Genomic DNA, 18,824 nt, shown 5'->3' with positions numbered 1-18,824 from the left:
AAATGAGTTCCTGGATTCCAGCAGGGCAGTGGAGACGTAAGACTACAGGTGTGGTTTCCAGACCGGCCTCAGCATGTAGCCTGGATATGATCCCCTCCTCCTCTATCCTCACTCTCTACCTGTCTGTCTGCTGAGTACATGGCATGCATCTCTCCCTCTGGCACTGTCTCCACTCACCCCATCCATCCATCCATCCATCCCTCCCTCCCTCCCTCCCTCCCTCCCTCCCTCCCTCCCTCCCTCCCTCCATCCATCCATCCACCCCTCCATCCATCCATCCTCTCCTCTCTCTCCTACCTTCATGTAGCTGGCCAGGTTGTTGTGGTCAGACTGTCTGTCGTACTCCTGGATGGTCCAGGACGGGCCCTTGCGGGTCTGGCCTGCGTCTGCGGTCCTGAGGTCCACGAACAGAGGGTTCCTCTTGATGTTGGGTTTGAAGGTGACTGAGGTGATGTGCTGCTCCAGGTACCGGTCCATGAACTCCACCGGACTGTCCTCTGGGGAGGGGGGGGACCTGTGATCACCCTGGCCCCCTCTGTGATCACCCTGGCCCCCTCGATGGTCACCCTGGCCCCCTCGATGGTCACCCTGGCCCCCTCGATGGTCACCCTGGCCCCCTCGATGGTCACCCTGGCCCCCTCGATGGTCACCCTGGCCCCCTCGATGGTCACCCTGGCCCCCTCGATGGTCACCCTGGCCCCCTCGATGGTCACCCTGGCCCCCTCGATGGTCACCCTGGCCCCCTCGATGGTCACCCTGGCCCCCTCGATGGTCACCCTGGCCCCCTCGATGGTCACCCTGGCCCCCTCGATGGTCACCCTGGCCCCCTCGATGGTCACCCTGGCCCCCTCGATGGTCACCCTGGCCCCCTCGATGGTCACCCTGGCCCCCTCGATGGTCACCCTGGCCCCCTCGATAGTCCCCCAGGTCCCTTTCTTCCCTCTGTTCAAGAGGAGTGAGAGACAGAATGAGGGAGGGAGAGAATTAGAGAGAGAGAACACGAGATTTGCTCGGACGTAAACATAGGCTACAATGTCCTTGAACTTGTGCATTATGCGTTTGTAGTGCACCAGCCCCAGCCAGAGAGTGTTGAGTCGGACGTGTTGAGAGCATTCATGAGTCAGAAGTGTTGAGACATGAGTCAGACATGTTGAGAGCATGAAGTCAGACGTGTTGAGACATGAGTCAGACATGTTGAGAGCGTTCATGAGTATGTGTAGTCATGGCGTTAGACCAGCCTGCTCTACCCAGCTCACATTAGCATAGTCATGCTTTTCCTCACAGATCCTGTCAACTATCAGAGCCAGGCAGCGAACCGGCCTGGTCCTTGATGCACATCATGATGAAGCACACACAGAATACTGAGAAAACCCCTAACAAGTCTACCCTGGGTCTGCGTTCAAAACATTATGGATCAGTTCACCACATCTCATTCTGTATCCTCGTTTTACAGGGAAATTCAATGTTCTTTCTCCAGATACTGGAAAGGGATGCATGCCCAGAAAACCCATCTAATGAGACGTTATGAGCTCAGAGAGATTTCTGTCAAACTATTTATGTACACAAGGGAGCGTTTGTCTGCATGGATACAGCACTTAGGACATTTTAATGATCGCAAAGATCAGAAGCTTGTGTTTTTCATTTAACAGAGTGTTCAAAAGGCAGAACAGAACATTTAGTTTGTTCCAATAGCTGCCCTTTGTAATCAGCCACAGGAAAGACCTTTCTGACTCTTTTAATGTGAGTAATTCAATAAAAGACCTTTCTGACTCTTTTAATGTTAGTGATTCAATTAAAGACCTTTCTGACTCTTTTAATGTTTATAATTCAATAAAAGACCTTTCTGACTCTTTTAATGTTAGTGATTCCAATAAAAGTTGAGTCTTTATTTTCCCTGAATGTGGACGGATCTAACAGGCAAGCTGGGAACAGAAGGCTCATTCCTATCCCTTGACACTGGGTTCATAAACTGATATACAAAACAACTGTGGATTCATCACTCTTGTATTCAACTTAAACTATTGTACCACATAATTGTGAAAATATATCATGGGGCACATAAGATTCAGCTCAATGTGAATCCTCACATTGTAAGAAGACAGTCTGTCGGCCATCTTTACTGGTACTGTGGCTTGGTGGTTGTTTTCTGGACTCAATCACATACAGACATGGCAAGCAAATCATAATATATGTCTATTTATCTTTCAGTTATCGTGCTACTGGGAGATTTAAAGGTGCAGAATATCTCCCTAAATAATATAATAATACTTCTGGCTAAAAATGTTCTGATTAAATGTCGAGTTGTAGAAGAAATGTTTGGAGAGATTCATCAACCATGTAAGACATTACAGCAGCATGGAAGAATCTGTGACCCAAGTAGGCCAAGAATGATTGATTATTCATGAGAGGTGGGATAGTTTGAGGATTGGGGAACGCTGGATATGCGCTGTGTTCAGCTACATTTAGGTGCTGGCGGCCATTATGCTACGCATATCAAAGGAGAGCACTGAAGCACACGGATCATCTGCAATATATATATATATATGGGATTAGGGGTGGATGTGCATAGTTTTACTTCACATTCTGGATCTGCATGACGTCTGCATGGTCTAGCCTCTGTGATCTGTTTCTCTGGTCTAGCCTCTGTGATCTGTTTCTCTGGTCTAGCCTCTGTGATCTACTTCTCTGGTCTAGCCTCTGTGATCTAGGGTTCTCTGGTCTAGCCTCTGTGATCTGTTTCTCTGGTCTAGCCTCTGTGATCTGTTTCTCTAGTCTAGCCTCTGTGATCTGTTTCTCTTGTCTAGCCTCTGTGATCTACTTCTCTGGTCTAGCCTCTGTGATCTGTTTCTCTTGTCTAGCCTCTGTGATCTACTTCTCTGGTCTAGCCTCTGTGATCTGTTTCTCTGGTCTAGCCTCTGTGATCTACCTCTCTGGTCTAGCCTCTGTGATCTAGGGTTCTCTGATCTGTGGTCTACTTCTCTGGTCTAGCCTCTGTGATCTTCTGCTGAGGCAAGACTGGTGCAATAACAGCATGTTCCCTCTGAGCGTTAATATTAATGTGAGGAGAGATGCCAGGTGCTGCTCCTGTGTGAACGCATCTCATTATCCCGCTAGGAGACGTCTCTGATGCATCTCATTATCCCGGTAGGAGACGTCTCTGATGCATCTCATTATCCCGGTAGGAGACGTCTCTGATGCATCTCATTATCCCGGTAGGAGACGTCTCTGGTGCATCTCATTATCCCGCTAGGAGACGTCAGTCCCCGTCAGTCTTTCTCAAGGGATTTGACTCTGTAAGCTACTAGATGTCAAAGAGCACATTTAAAACCAAGACAATCCACTTGGGGACTTGGGATCACAAGAGCACCTACTGTAACACTCTACCAGACTTGCAACACACACACACACACACACACACACACACACACTCCTACCTGTGAATACACCCTGTTGTGCCAGTGCCTCTGTCCCGACATGGCCGCCCCGACCTGGAACATGCCGTGGGTGGCGGGCAGCATGCCCACGTCCAGCTGGAGGAACTTCTGTGGGTGGTTGTTGTTGGGTAGAACCGTGATGTCCATCGCACCGCCGTCGTCCCCGCAGAGCGAGAGAAGGACACACACACACACACACACGCTGCGCTGCTCGATGAGCTCAGCCTTCCCGGGCTCCGCTATTATTAATGACCAGCTATTTATGAGCAGGTGTCTCTTGCAGGTCGGTATGTAACCCAAGATGACTTCCTGTGCACCTGTGGTACAGACTAGCAGCACCAGCAGCCTGGGAAGAGGTCAGGGGATGAACCCTCACCCCAGTGCTCCCAGTAGGGGGTGAAGGCCAGGGGATGAACCCTCACCCCAGTGCTCCCAGTAGGGGGTTGAGGCCAGGGGGGTGTGGACGCGTGGGTGGGACATGTCTGAAAGCAGGAGGTCATTTCAGATTATGCCTCAATCAGGTCACAGGAGGAGCCCACTGTCGTTCGTAAGTGTTCCAAGAAACCATGAAAAAGTGAATCAAGGAGAATCTTTATTTTTTGTCAGTAATATAAGCGGGCAGTTCATTCTCCTAAACGACTGCATGAAAATAAGGAAGAAGAGAAAAAAAATGCTACATACTTAGGAGCCACTTTGTCAAAAAAGGCTACGGTCTGACAGGAACACAAAACATGCGCTAAAACATATCACTCAATGACACTCGACCACAGCTTGTTCTCCGCCAGACAGAGGATCTAAACCGAGCAGTAACTTTGCACCATGCGATGCCCCGTCGGAGGGGTCAGCCCCTACCAGTGCAGCAGTTCTTCAGTGTAAACATGTACAGTGTTTCTTAGTCGTCTACATATCTCTATTCAAGTAGAGGGGTGTGGAATAGCACTCTAGAAACAGTTGAGTTGTGTGAATAGCGATACAGCAGATTGTCCTCTGGCACTCGGGGATCAGCTGCTTGTGTTGACCTTAGGCAACACCGGGCCATATCTTGTCATGCAGTATGCACACCATAAGCTATAATGCCCCGTATGAACATCTGCTGAAAAAAAGAGAATTATAGCTTATAAAATGACTACATAGTGTCCCTTTAGCTTTACGTTCTTGCAAGTCTGGATCATTTGACGGACAACAAAGGACTCATTCCCTTTAATCCCATTTTAAAGGTGCTATAGAACGTTTTTATGAAGGCAAATCTTTTTTTTCTCTCTTTGAAAGAAACATCCACAGAGCTTTTAGAAAGCTGTGGAATGAAAGTATTGCTTCCCCCCAAAAATGTATTAATTTATCAAATGAATTGATCAAATGAAACATTTTGAGGGTCTAAAATGAATGTTGTTTATCTCTGTCAGCTTTGGTTCCCACCTTTATCTACAAGGCTGGCCAGCCAATAGTATTACCATGTTGGTACCATGTGGTGTCTCTGTATCGGCAGCTATCAGGAGTTATAATACCATTGGCCCATGAGCCTTATTATGATTATGATTATTATTATTATGCTATAGCACCTTTAAGGGATTTCAACACAAGTGCAAAACTCAGTTGACAAACGTACATGCACTGCAATCAGAAAGTCAATATGGGTCTCCACCTCAAGCATTACATACACAAGCATCATTACACACAACTACTCAAATACATCTTAAATCAGCACCATCATTCTGGACAAGGAAGTCTCATAAAACACCTGGGCACAGGGCTAAAGGACTGATAGGCCTCAAATCTATACTGTTTGGCTACACTTGTACTTATGGAAGCTCACATATGAATATAACATTCATAGCCAAATACACACCATTTACTGTAACATGGCAAAACAGACTGTAGAATAGCGTCATTGTCTTTTCTGTAAATGGTCTGGTTTCTCACCCATACACTGAGTCTAGAGTCCTGGGAGAAATATTCCACATGCAACGAGTATTCAAAGTAGAATTTGTGTTTTTTTGTGATTTGACTTTGTGGGGAAGTAATTTTGATTCCATACATATATATTTACTACATACGTATATTCCTGTCTTTGTTCTGTGGAGGGCTGGGGGATATATTTAGACTTCTATATCTACACAGACCCACTGTGTGTGGTTGGGGGGTGAGGGAACTACAGCATGGGAAAATAGTAGAAAATGTACAAAATAATAATAGCACCATTTACCATCACGTAAAAAGAAGAAGAACCAAAACACTGGAGTGTAATGTTTTGGTGGGCCTACTGTACCAGATAGGCTCACTGGATGGAGGCTAGTCGACAAAAGTACATGAAGAAGTAATATCGCTGGCTGGTTCCAGGGACCGTATGACATGACCGGGTGATGACAGCATGTCCAGAGTCTGGCGCCGCCCGCGTGGAAAGCGCCCCACGGTCCCGCACGGTGGAGGAAGTGCGCTCGGTGAGAGACATAAATAGGGAGCGTGGAGCCCGTAGTTCGCCCCCTGGTGGGGATGAGGGGAAGGTCAACTCTTCTGCTGCATCTTCTGTGCGTAAAAGTCCCGGCAGGTCTGGCAGCAGCGCTGGTACCAGCGCATGTCCTGGCACAGGTTCTTCTCACGGATCACCTTGCAGTAAACGGGCCACTGGTCCCGCAAGCACTTGAACGTCAGGGCCGCTGTGGAGGGAGAGGGGACCACATTCACTTTGATCTCACGCATTTACACTATTTGCAATTCCGTTATGTCATTTCTGTGTAAGGCAGTTTTTGATGTGACTAGAATTTAAGTCGTTTTAATCGTTGCTGTTTAAGTTTGACCTTTGCTAGCAATGAACAGCATTTGTACTGTTTTACTGTTGTCTGTAGTCTGCCACTGTGAAATGACAGTGGGGGCATATGACCAGCAGGGGGCAGTGTTACACAGACCTAGCTGTAGGGACGCTGGACAGTTGCTCACACTTGCAACTTTGTTCTCTTTACAGGAAGTCAAAGAATAACTTGCAGTATCCCAAAGAGACTACTACTACAAACATGCATAGTTGTAAACATTCAGTTAATCGAATTGCATGACTGTCAGGATTATGGGCGATATTCAGTCAAAAGAAAAACTAAAAATATATAAAGATAAAACCGAAAAGTCGACAACTAAAGGACACAACACTTGGTAAAGAGGACATTTTGGAGAACATAGAATAGACAGAATTTCTCTTTATCTATTCTGCATTGTCCGAACGAACCTCATAGAGCTTTCTGCAGCTTTGACATCATACGTGTCATAACTGGGTTATTATATCTCCTCTCTCTCTCTAGTTGAGTCTGAGCTGAGACCATCACTCATACCTCTCCTTGTTCATTAACACCATCACTCATACCTCCCCTTGTTCAGTAACACCAACACCATCACTCATACCTCCCCTTGTTCAGTAACACCATCACTCATATCTCCCCTTGTTCATTAACACCAACACCATCACTCATACCTCCCCTTGTTCAGTAACACCATCACTCATATCTCCCCTTGTTCAGTAACACCAACACCATCACTCATATCTCCCCTTGTTCATTAACACCATCACTCATATCTCCCCTTGTTCAGTAACACCAACACCATCACTCATATCTCCCCTTGTTCAGTAACACCAACACCATCACTCATATCTCCCCTTGTTCATTAACACCATCACTCATATCTCCCCTTGTTCAGTAACACCAACACCATCACTCATATCTCCCCTTGTTCAGTAACACCAACACTCATATCTCTCCTTGTTCACTAACACCATCACCATCACTCATATCTCCCCTTGTTCATTAACACCAACACTCATATCTCCCCTTGTTCATTAACACCATCACTCATACCTCCCCTTGTTCAGTAACACCAACACCATCACTCATATCTCCCCTTGTTCAGTAACACCATCACTCATATCTCCCCTTGTTCAGTAACACCATCACTCATATCTCCCCTTGTTCAATAACACCAACACTCATATCTCCCCTTGTTCAGTAACACCATCACTCATATCTCTCCTTGTTCAGTAACACCAACACCATCACTCATATCTCTCCTTGTTCAGTAACACCAACACCATCACTCATATCTCTCCTTGTTCAGTAACACCAACACCATCACTCATATCTCTCCTTGTTCAGTAACACCAACACCATCACTCATACCTCCCCTTGTTCAGTAACACCATCACTCATATCTCTCCTTGTTCAGTAACACCATCACTCATATCTCCCCTTGTTCAGTAACACCAACACTCATATCTCCCCTTGTTCAGTAACACCATCACTCATATCTCCCCTTGTTCAGTAACACCATCACTCATATCTCCCCTTGTTCAGTAACACCAACACTCATACCTCCCCTTGTTCAGTAACACCAACACTCATACCTCCCCTTGTTCAGTAACACCAACACTCATACCTCCCCTTGTTCAGTAACACCAACACCATCACTCATACCTCCCCTTGTTCAGTAACACCAACACCATCACTCATACCTCCCCTTGTTCAGTAACACCAACACCATCACTCATACCTCCCCTTGTTCAGTAACACCAACACCATCACTCATATCTCCCCTTGTTCAGTAACACCAACACTCATACCTCCCCTTGTTCAGTAACACCATCACTCATATCTCCCCTTGTTCAGTAACACCAACACTCATACCTCCCCTTGTTCAGTAACACCAACACTCATACCTCCCCTTGTTCAGTAACACCAACACTCATACCTCCCCTTGTTCATTAACACCATCACTCATATCTCCCCTTGTTCATTAACACCATCACTCATACCTCCCCTTGTTCAGTAACACCAACACCATCACTCATATCTCCCCTTGTTCAGTAACACCAACACTCATATCTCTCCTTGTTCAGTAACACCAACACTCATACCTCCCCTTGTTCAGTAACACCAACACTCATACCTCCCCTTGTTCAGTAACACCAACACTCATACCTCCCCTTGTTCAGTAACACCAACACTCATACCTCCCCTTGTTCAGTAACACCAACACTCATACCTCCCCTTGTTCAGTAACACCAACACTCATATCTCCCCTTGTTCATTAACACCATCACTCATACCTCCCCTTGTTCAGTAACACCAACACCATCACTCATACCTCCCCTTGTTCAGTAACACCAACACTCATACCTCCCCTTGTTCATTAACACCAACACCATCACTCATATCTCCCCTTGTTCATTAACACCAACACCATCACTCATACCTCCCCTTGTTCAGTAACACCAACACTCATATCTCCCCTTGTTCATTAACACCATCACTCATATCTCTCCTTGTTCAGTAACACCAACACCATCACTCATATCTCTCCTTGTTCAGTAACACCAACACTCATATCTCCCCTTGTTCAGTAACACCATCACTCATATCTCTCCTTGTTCAGTAACACCATCACTCATATCTCTCCTTGTTCAGTAACACCATCACTCATATCTCCCCTTGTTCAGCAACACCATCACTCATATCTCCCCTTGTTCATTAACACCATCACTCATATCTCTCCTTGTTCAGTAACACCAACACCATCACTCATATCTCCCCTTGTTCAGTAACACCAACACCATCACTCATATCTCCCCTTGTTCAGTAACACCAACACTCATATCTCCCCTTGTTCAGTAACACCATCACTCATATCTCCCCTTGCTCAGTAACACCATCACTCATATCTCCCCTTGTTCATTAACACCATCACCATCACTCATATCTCTCCTTGTTCAGTAACACCAACACCATCACTCATATCTCCCCTTGTTCAGTAACACCAACACTCATACCTCCCCTTGTTCAGTAACACCAACACTCATACCTCCCCTTGTTCATTAACACCATCACTCATATCTCCCCTTGTTCATTAACACCATCACTCATACCTCCCCTTGTTCAGTAACACCAACACCATCACTCATATCTCCCCTTGTTCAGTAACACCAACACTCATATCTCTCCTTGTTCAGTAACACCAACACTCATACCTCCCCTTGTTCAGTAACACCAACACTCATACCTCCCCTTGTTCAGTAACACCAACACTCATACCTCCCCTTGTTCAGTAACACCAACACTCATACCTCCCCTTGTTCAGTAACACCAACACTCATACCTCCCCTTGTTCAGTAACACCAACACTCATATCTCCCCTTGTTCATTAACACCATCACTCATACCTCCCCTTGTTCAGTAACACCAACACCATCACTCATACCTCCCCTTGTTCAGTAACACCAACACTCATACCTCCCCTTGTTCATTAACACCAACACCATCACTCATATCTCCCCTTGTTCATTAACACCAACACCATCACTCATACCTCCCCTTGTTCAGTAACACCAACACTCATATCTCCCCTTGTTCATTAACACCATCACTCATATCTCTCCTTGTTCAGTAACACCAACACCATCACTCATATCTCTCCTTGTTCAGTAACACCAACACTCATATCTCCCCTTGTTCAGCAACACCATCACTCATATCTCCCCTTGTTCATTAACACCATCACTCATATCTCTCCTTGTTCAGTAACACCAACACCATCACTCATATCTCCCCTTGTTCAGTAACACCAACACCATCACTCATATCTCCCCTTGTTCAGTAACACCAACACTCATATCTCCCCTTGTTCAGTAACACCATCACTCATATCTCCCCTTGCTCAGTAACACCATCACTCATATCTCCCCTTGTTCATTAACACCATCACCATCACTCATATCTCCCCTTGTTCATTAACACCATCACTCATATCTCCCCTTGTTCATTAACACCATCACCATCACTCATATCTCCCCTTGCTCAGTAACACCAACACTCATATCTCCCCTTGTTCAGTAACACCAACACCATCACTCATACCTCCCCTTGTTCAGTAACACCATCACTCATATCTTCCCTTGTTCAGTAACACCAACACCATCACTCATATCTTCCCTTGTTCAGTAACACCATCACTCATATCTCCCCTTGTTCAGTAACACCATCACTCATACCTCCCCTTGTTCAGTAACACCATCACTCATATCTCCCCTTGTTCAGTAACACCATCACCATCACTCATATCTCTCCTTGTTCAGTAACACCATCACTCATATCTCCCCTTGTTCATTAACACCAACACTCATATCTCTCCTTGTTCAGTAACACCATCACTCATATCTCCCCTTGTTCAGTAACACCATCACTCATATCTCTCCTTGTTCAGTAACACCAACACCATCACTCATACCTCCCCTTGTTCAGTAACACCATCACTCATACCTCCCCTTGTTCATTAACACCATCACTCATACCTCCCCTTGTTCATTAACACCAACACTCATATCTCCCCTTGTTCAGTAACACCAACACCCGGTTTAGCTGTCGCACAGTTCTGGAGGTAATAAGAGGTCACCAGGAGTGGAGAGACCCACAACACACTGCTCTCTCTTTCTCTCCCTCTCCTCTTTTCTCTCTCTCTCCTCTTTTCTCTCCCCCTCTCTCTTTTCTCTCTCCCTCCCCTCTCTTTCTCTTTTCTCTCTCTCTTTTCTTTCTCTCTCTCTCTCTCTCTCTAACACAAACAATGTTATATTATGGCCGTTCCATGGCACTTCGTTTGCATTGGCTGGGCCCTGAATGAATTTATCTTCAGACTTGGACAGTGTGTTGACATACTTATTGAAGTGAGCAGGCCTATAATGAAAGCGGGAGTTGTAAACATCGTTCTCTGCCAACGAGACGCTTCGGGACCACCAAGACGGTTTAGCTCCGTCTGTATTCCGCTCCGCCGAATCTATATCGGGAGAGATTGAGATTAACGACTCAAACTGCCACTTCTCCCGCTCTCTGACTGCGTTGTGCTGTTTTACGAGACGGCGTGAAGCCTCCGCCAGGGCAAACACCACGCAGCACAACACTCCGTCACTGGGATCGCTCGCGTCGCCGTGGCAACAGACAGTAAAACACACACACACCTCTCCTCCCCTTCCACGCTCTGGCTTCATGGGAAAGTGTACTGGTCTACCGTGCGTAGCCACGGCAACGGCCCCTTTAGGATATCGAAGACTATGGGATGGCCTGTCACGTGCACGGTGCTGAATGTGCACGGATGTGTAATCCATGTGCACACAGAGGTCTGCTGCATACTGAGCGCATCAGCTAGGATCTGTCCACGCTGGGAACTTCATAGACCTTCAACAACAATCCATGTACCTTTCTAATTGTGTGAGCATCTTGGCTCATGTACGGTATTTACAGGTATGTATGCATTCTGAAATACTGCTGCATGATGGGAGATCCATTAGGGAGCAGGTCTGCTAGACCCACCTCATCCATAGCCAATTGATCCCACATTGATCGTCCAAAGTGGACGAAACTGAGTTCTGCACAAATGAATGCATGAGAGAAACATTCACACACGTTCGTACTTTCCAGATTCCTGGAGAAGCTCAGCCGGGCCAGCTGTGGAGGATTTGGGGGAGGGGGGGGGGTGGGGGGGGGTGCCCTGGTTTGGACCACAGACACCCCACCCTCTTTCCAGCCACTCCCCCTTCCAGCTGCATCTCTCCGCTTCGGAAAGAAAGGGGGGAATGCAAGACAGCGTGCGCTAATTATAAACATCACGCCACAGCGGCAAGCGCCTGGCCTCCGAGCGGCCCCCGGCCCCGCCCCCAGGCTGGCCCCGCCCCCAGCTGGAACTCATGATCCTGTAAACTATGCCTCGCCGCGCCTTCCCAGCAGGCTTCAGTCCTCGAATCGGCCGTACCCCCCCCCTGAATACGCTGATCAGGGAGGGGGTGGGGGGTGGGGGGCAGAACACGCAAACCCTAAAACCCGCTGCAGGCTTGTTTCTGCAGAATGGCAACTGTGTTCCAGGGTCGCCGGAGGCCACCAGTAGTGTGTGTGTGTGTGTGTGTGTGTGTGTGTGTGTGTGTGTGTGTGTGTGTGTGTGTGTGTGTGTGTGTGTGTGTGTGTGAGGTTGTGTGTCTGTCTATATAGATAGATATTCGTAATCCCACAGCTTGAGCCTTGGCGCATAAATATTTTTCATCCAGACATGAAAACACGGCGCTGTTTGGATCAGCGGGCCCCCCACTGCTCGGGCTACGGCGCCAGAACGTCAACGTCAACGTTGGCCAATTAATGGCTTTCAAACGGACTCTAAATGAACCCCCAGTACTTTGGGAGGAAGGGCTTTCTAGAAAAACTACACAGCGCAACATCTGTCAGATGGTCTGGTGTGGGGGAGGTGGGGGGGGTGGTGTGTCTGGTGTGGGGGAGGTGGTGGGGGTGATGGTCTGGTGTGGGGGAGGTGGTGGGGGTGATGGTCTGGTGTGGGGGAGGTGGTGGGGGTGATGGTCTGGTGTGGGGGAGGTGGTGGGGGTGATGGTCTGGTGTGGGGGAGGTGGTGGGGGTGGTGTGTCTGGTGTGGGGGAGGTGGTGTGGGGGAGGTGGTGGGGGTGGTGTGTCTGGTGTGGGGGAGGTGGTGTGGGGGAGGTGGTGGGGGTGGTGTGTCTGGTGTGGGGGAGGTGGTGTGGGGGAGGTGGTGGGGGTGGTGTGTCTGGTGTGGGGGAGGTGGTGTGGGGGAGGTGGTGGGGGTGATGTGTCTGGTGTGGGGGAGGTGGTGTGGGGGAGGTGGTGTGGGGGAGGTGGTGTGGGGGAGGTGGTGGGGGTGGTGTGGGGGAGGTGGTGGGGGTGATGTGTCTGGTGTGGGGGAGGTGGTGTGGGGGAGGTGGTGTGGGGGAGGTGGTGTGGGGGAGGTGGTGTGGGGGAGGTGGTGTGGGGGAGGTGGTGGGGGTGGTGTGGGGGAGGTGGTGGGGGAGGGTGGGGGTGGTGTGGGGGGAGGTGGTGTGGGGGAGGTGGTGGGGGAGGTGGTGTGGGGGAGGTGGTGTGGGGGAGGTGGTGTGGGGGAGGTGGTGGGGGTGTGTGGGGGAGGGGGTGGGGGTGGTGTGGGGGAGGGGGTGGGGGTGGTGTGGGGGAGGGGGTGGGGGTGGTGTGGGGGAGGGGGTGGGGGTGATGGGGGAGGTGGTGGGGGTGGTGTGGGGGAGGTGGTGGGGGTGGTGTGTCTGGTGGGGGGGAGGTGGTGGGGGGGAGGTGGTGGGGGTGATGTGTCTGGTGTGGGGGAGGTGATGTGTCTGGTGTGGGGGAGGTGGTGGGGGTGATGTGTCTGGTGTGGGGGAGGTGATGTGTCTGGTGTGGGGGAGGTGGTGGGGGTGGTGGGGGGGAGGTGGTGTGGGGGAGGTGGTGTGGGGGAGGTGGTGGGGGTGATGTGTCTGGTGTGGGGGAGGTGGTGGGGGTGGTGGGGGGGAGGTGGTGGGGGGGAGGTGGTGGGGGTGATGTGTCTGGTGTGGGGGAGGTGGTGTGGGGGAGGTGGTGTGGGGGAGGTGGTGTGGGGGAGGTGGTGGGGGTGGTGTGGGGGAGGTGGTGTGGGTGATGGGGGAGGTGGGGGGGGTGGTGTGGGGGAGGTGGTGTGGGGGAGGTGGTGGGGGGGAGGTGGTGTGGGGGAGGTGGTGTGGGGGAGGTGGTGTGGGGGAGGTGGTGTGGGGGAGGTGGTGGGGGTGGTGTGGGGGAGGTGGTGTGGGTGATGGGGGAGGTGGGGGGGGTGGTGTGGGGGAGGTGGTGTGGGGGAGGTGGTGGGGGGGAGGTGGTGTGGGGGAGGTGGTGTGGGGGAGGTGGTGTGGGGGAGGTGGTGTGGGGGAGTGGTGTGTCTGGTGTGGGGGGGGAGGTGGTGTGGGGGAGGTGGTGTGGGGGAGGTGGTGTGGGGGAGGTGGTGTGGGGGAGGTGGTGGGGGTGGTGTGTCTGGTGTGGGGGGGGAGGTGGTGTGGGGGAGGTGGTGTAGGGGAGGTGGGGGGGGTGATGTGTCTGGTGTGGGGGGGGAGGTGGTGTGGGGGAGGTGGTGTGGGGGAGGTGGTGTGGGGGAGGTGGTGTGGGGGAGGTGGGGGGGGTGATGTCTTCATAGACAGGGAGGACAGCGAGCCAGAACCCACTGGTCCAGAACCAGCGGGCTCAGAACCAGCGGGATCAGAACCAGCGGGCTCAGAACCAGCGGGCTCAGAACCAGCGGGATCAGAACCAGCAGGCTGGCCAGGGAGCCGGTGACAGACAGAGCAGGGTGACGCAGGCCCGGTCTGGGAAACGGTTGCTAGGGGTGACTCACACCAGAAGAGAACTGACAAGCAGGTACAGCTGAATGAACAATGGATCAGGGTCGGCCCGTTTGAATGGAACCACATACAAATCCTGGTCTGCAGCCTCTGTATAGGTCAGGTGGTACTGTATGGGTCAGGTGGTACTGTAGAGGTCAGGTGGAACTGTAGAGGTCAGGTGGTACTGTAGAGGTCAGGTGGTACTGTATGGGTCAGGTGGTACTGTAGAGGTCAGGTGGAACTGTAGAGGTCAGGTGGTACTGTAGAGGTCAGGTGGTACTGTATGGGTCAGGTGGTACTGTAGAGGTCAGGTGGTACTGTATGGGTCAGGTGGTACTGTAGAGGTCAGGTGGTACTGTATGGGTCAGGTGGTACTGTATGGTTCAGGTGGTACTGTATGGGTCAGGTGGTACTGTAGAGTTCAGGTGGTACTGTATGGGTCAGGTGGTACTGTAGAGGTCAGGTGGTAGTGTAGAGGTCCGGTGGTACTGTATGGGTCAGGTGGTACTGTATGGGCTGGATGGTTCTGTATGGGCTTGATACAGTCGATCACCAGCTGCTTTTAAACAGACTATCTAGTATTGGTTTGGATAGAGATGCTTGTGACTGGTTTCAGGATTATCTGTCGTCAAGGTGTCAGTGTGTGAAATCGGGTAACATTCAATCTGATTTCCTGTCTCTAGCTTAAGGTGTGCCCCAGGGATCGGTGTTGGGTCCTGTCCTTTTCACCATCTATATTAATGATATTGGCCGCGTTTCCCGATAAAGAACCTTCTTAAGGAACCCTTCTTAAAGGAGTAGTAAAGGGAAAAGTCATGTTTAGCCCTGTTTTAAGGTTACTTATGATCATATACAATGGTTCAGATCAAAAAGTTGACAAAACTAGCACTTTTGAGAAAGTCTGATAATTGCTCTACCACCGTTTTGGTCATACAATGGATGTGGGTGGGCACCTTGAAAAATCTTTCAAAAACATGTTAAACTCTCGATTTCAAAGACAAGTTTGAATGAATGTATGAATGAATGAATGTAAATGGTGACTGTAATGACACACACACACACACACACACACAGCTGCTCAGGCCACTCACCGAGGCGTGGCGAGGTGATGGTGTTGACGTTGATCCTGTCGTTGCACGCCTGCTGCTGGCACGGCCGGTACGCCGCCGGCTTCTCTGACGAGAAGCACTCGTTGCCATGGCGCCCGGTGATCTTGTGCATGCACTGGATGACCCGTGACTGCATGCCTTTACCGCAGGTCACCGAGCACTGAGGGGCCGAGGAACACACCGTCACATCGCACCCGAGACATTGAAGGACATTAAATACAATGTTGATCATCATGTCCTGACACACTGGTTTGAGAATTCATTGGATTTGCTATATAAGTCTCTGTGTGTTTGGAGTTTGTGAATCGCTATATTAGTCTCGGTGTGTTTGGAGTTTGTGAATCGCTATATTAGTCTCGGTGTGTTTGGAGTTGCTATATTAGTCCTTGTGTGTTTGGAGTTTGTGAATCTCTATATTAGTCTCTGTGTGTTTGGAGTTTGTGAATCTCTATATTAGTCTCTGTGTGTTTGGAGTTGCTATATTAGTCTCTGTGTGTTTGGAGTTTGTGAATCTCTATATTAGTCCTTGTGTGTTTGGAGTTTGGCATGTGAGACAAACACAGTGGTAACAGCTTAATCATGAAGTAAAAAGCGATGACAGCTGATGTCAGTCTATGACAGCTGGCCTGACACAGTCATAGGAATGACACAGACCTGCCTCAAGATACGCCAAGGAAACACGCTGACCTCAAGACTGGCAGACTTTCACACCAGCTGTTACTGTAGGAGTGTTTACGACATCTGCTAAACCACTGTTATGACAGCCTCAGAGCACACGACAGACGGTGCAAGTCAAGAGTCCTGGTATTTCTCTGGCCAGTAAACTGCCACAGCCCTGGTCAGCAGGCTGTCAGCAGGTCACACACATAGCCAGCTTGCATCACCAGGTGGGCAACGCCAAGAGTCTTGAAGCAAAATGGCTGCCAAGGCATGGGTGGAACCCCGGCTTTAGTGCTTGGCAACGGCGAGCCTCGACTGCTTCAGCGGTGGAGGTGCTGCTCGCCAAAAACCCAGTGCACTGTGGGAGTCTGGACCAAAAGAGGTCTAGCCCCCGACTGAGACATGCTGAATTTATACAGGAGGCGCAGTAATGAACAATGGCAGATCCAGACGCACATGGCCTTGTAATCCCTTTTCCGAAATCTCTTTCTGGAAGGCTTTTTATTTGAAGGGCAGCGGGGAGGGGCAGACCCAGAGGAGCCTGTTCGCTTTCAACTCCAAGCTTTCTCAACATGCGCTACCTTCATAGCGCATTTACGTTGGCCTGACTGTTTAGCTAACGGACAGCTGTTGTGACCAGAACAGCATATTGGAGATCAGACGTGTGTTGGTCTCTGGACCAGAGCAGCGAGGGAGAAGCTCCGCCCCCCTGACCCCCCCCCCCGCCCCACACCCCCGACCCCCACTCCCATATTCTTCCATACTTTAGTCTGCTTTAACCATTCACATGGCTGGGAGGACAGAGGGAGGACAGAGAGAGGGTGTTGAGGGCTAGGTATTGAGGGCTAGGCTAGCTGAGCAGGGTGTTGAGGGCTAGGTGTTGAGGGCTAGGTGTTGAGGGCTAGGTGTTGATGGCTAGGTGTTGTGGGCTAGGTGTTGTGGGCTAGGCTAGCTGACCAGGGTGTTGTGCGCTAGGCTAGCTGACCAGGGTGTTGAGGGCTAGGTGTTGAGGGCTAGGCTAGCTGAGCAGGGTGTTGAGGGCTAGGCTAGCTGAGCAGGGTATTGAGGGCTAGGTGTTGAGGGCTAGGTGTTGAGGGCTAGGTGTTGAGGGCTAGGCTAGCTGAGCAGGGTATTGAGGGCTAGGTGTTGAGGGCTAGCTGTTGAGGGCTAGGTGTTGTGGGCTAGGTGTTGAGGGCTAGGTGTTGTGGGCTAGGTGTTGAGGGCTAGGCTAGCTGAGCAGGGTGTTGTGCGCTAGGCTAGCTGAGCAGGGTGTTGAGGGCTAGGTGTTGAGGGCTAGGTGTTGAGGGCTAGGCTAGCTGAGCAGGACGCCCACCTTGGCCCAGTCTCCCGTCCTCCAGAGGTAACACTTGGAGTAGTCCTCGCATTCCTCCACCTCGCGCGGCAGAGTCGTCAGGTCACACTTCTTCCTGGGGTTGGTGCACTTCACCAGCCGGTGCCGGGCGCCGCGGCCACACTTGACGGAGCACTGCAGCACAGGGAGGGAGGAAACGTGGGTGGGTCTCAGTCATGGACAGATCCACGTATTTACACTCACACTGATCCTCCACGTACCTGAGAATCCCCCCCATCCCCACACTCTCTCAGTCATGTATAGGGCTCACTTGAAAGCTCCAAGATAACTTCTCGAAATGTTCTATCATCAGTCTAGCTTGATTAAATATCTTCCTGTCCTCCTCCTGTCGCTTTCCCTTGAGGCTCATTGACAGCAGAAATTACTACATCCTGTTACAGCACTGCGGCCATCTTAGCTTTGACCTTCTATAATCTCCCAGATCAACAAGCACATACAGAAGTACTGTGTGTGCAAACTTGCGTCAAACTGAAACCCCCCTGGTGTTGACAGATGTTCTGCTTTAGACCCTCCCAAAGCCCCAGTCCCCAGGTGAGTTATGGGGCGAACCATAACATCCTGCAGGGGGGGGTATTAAATCATACTCTGGGGTGGGAGGTAGTTGGGGGCAGGCGCTCTCTCCCTCTTCTGAAAGGAAAGAGTCATTTCCGCCGTTTTCACATCGAACAAACCATTTTTTTTACAGTTGGGAAGTTCTGTATCAGTACTGAGGAGGCTCACAGTCAATTCCACATGTCTAGTCTAGACAGACTAATTTAGTTGACCTTTGAACTCTAACTCTGTGTATTAGGGGGTCATTCCAGGGATCTGTTAGACCACCAGAGAAAAATAGAAGGATTCAAGCAGCAAATTGACCAGAGCCAAGCAGAGCATCTTCTGTCCAGTTCAGTGTTAAAGGTAATCTGATGTTCCAGATAGTCTGCTTCACAAAACCATCTGGGAGAGCTTGGTTTGGAAAAGGGCAGGCACGTTCAAATACAGGCAGATGATTGGACGAACCATCTGTCTATCGCCGTCTATCACAGACTAACCATCCTATCACACACTGTTGTCACACGTAAACCACACATGTAGCTGCCAGTTACGCGTTTTAATTT

General features: G+C 50.1%; 1 protein-coding gene across 1 annotated transcript in view; it reads right to left on the bottom strand.

Moving 5' to 3' along the window:
* Positions 1-5,936: 5,936 nt before the first annotated feature.
* LOC311327188 (A disintegrin and metalloproteinase with thrombospondin motifs 19-like) overlaps positions 5,937-18,824 on the bottom strand; it is a gene marked incomplete at both ends in the record, with an annotated part of 58,786 nt that continues 45,898 nt past the window's right edge. Inside the window, 3 exons of the mRNA XM_084460221.1 lie at positions 5,937-6,088; positions 15,678-15,855; positions 17,689-17,841. Of these exons, the coding sequence (XP_084316347.1) occupies positions 5,937-6,088; positions 15,678-15,855; positions 17,689-17,841 (483 nt within the window). The remainder of the gene's footprint in view (positions 6,089-15,677; positions 15,856-17,688; positions 17,842-18,824) is intronic.

The sequence above is a fragment of the Borostomias antarcticus genome (genome assembly GCF_949987555.1).
Source record: "Borostomias antarcticus genome assembly, chromosome: 30".
In the NCBI taxonomy this organism is placed as follows: Eukaryota; Metazoa; Chordata; class Actinopteri; order Stomiiformes; family Stomiidae; genus Borostomias; species Borostomias antarcticus.
Note: the sequence above shows the minus strand (reverse complement) of the source record. Positions and strands in the feature narration are given on the sequence as shown.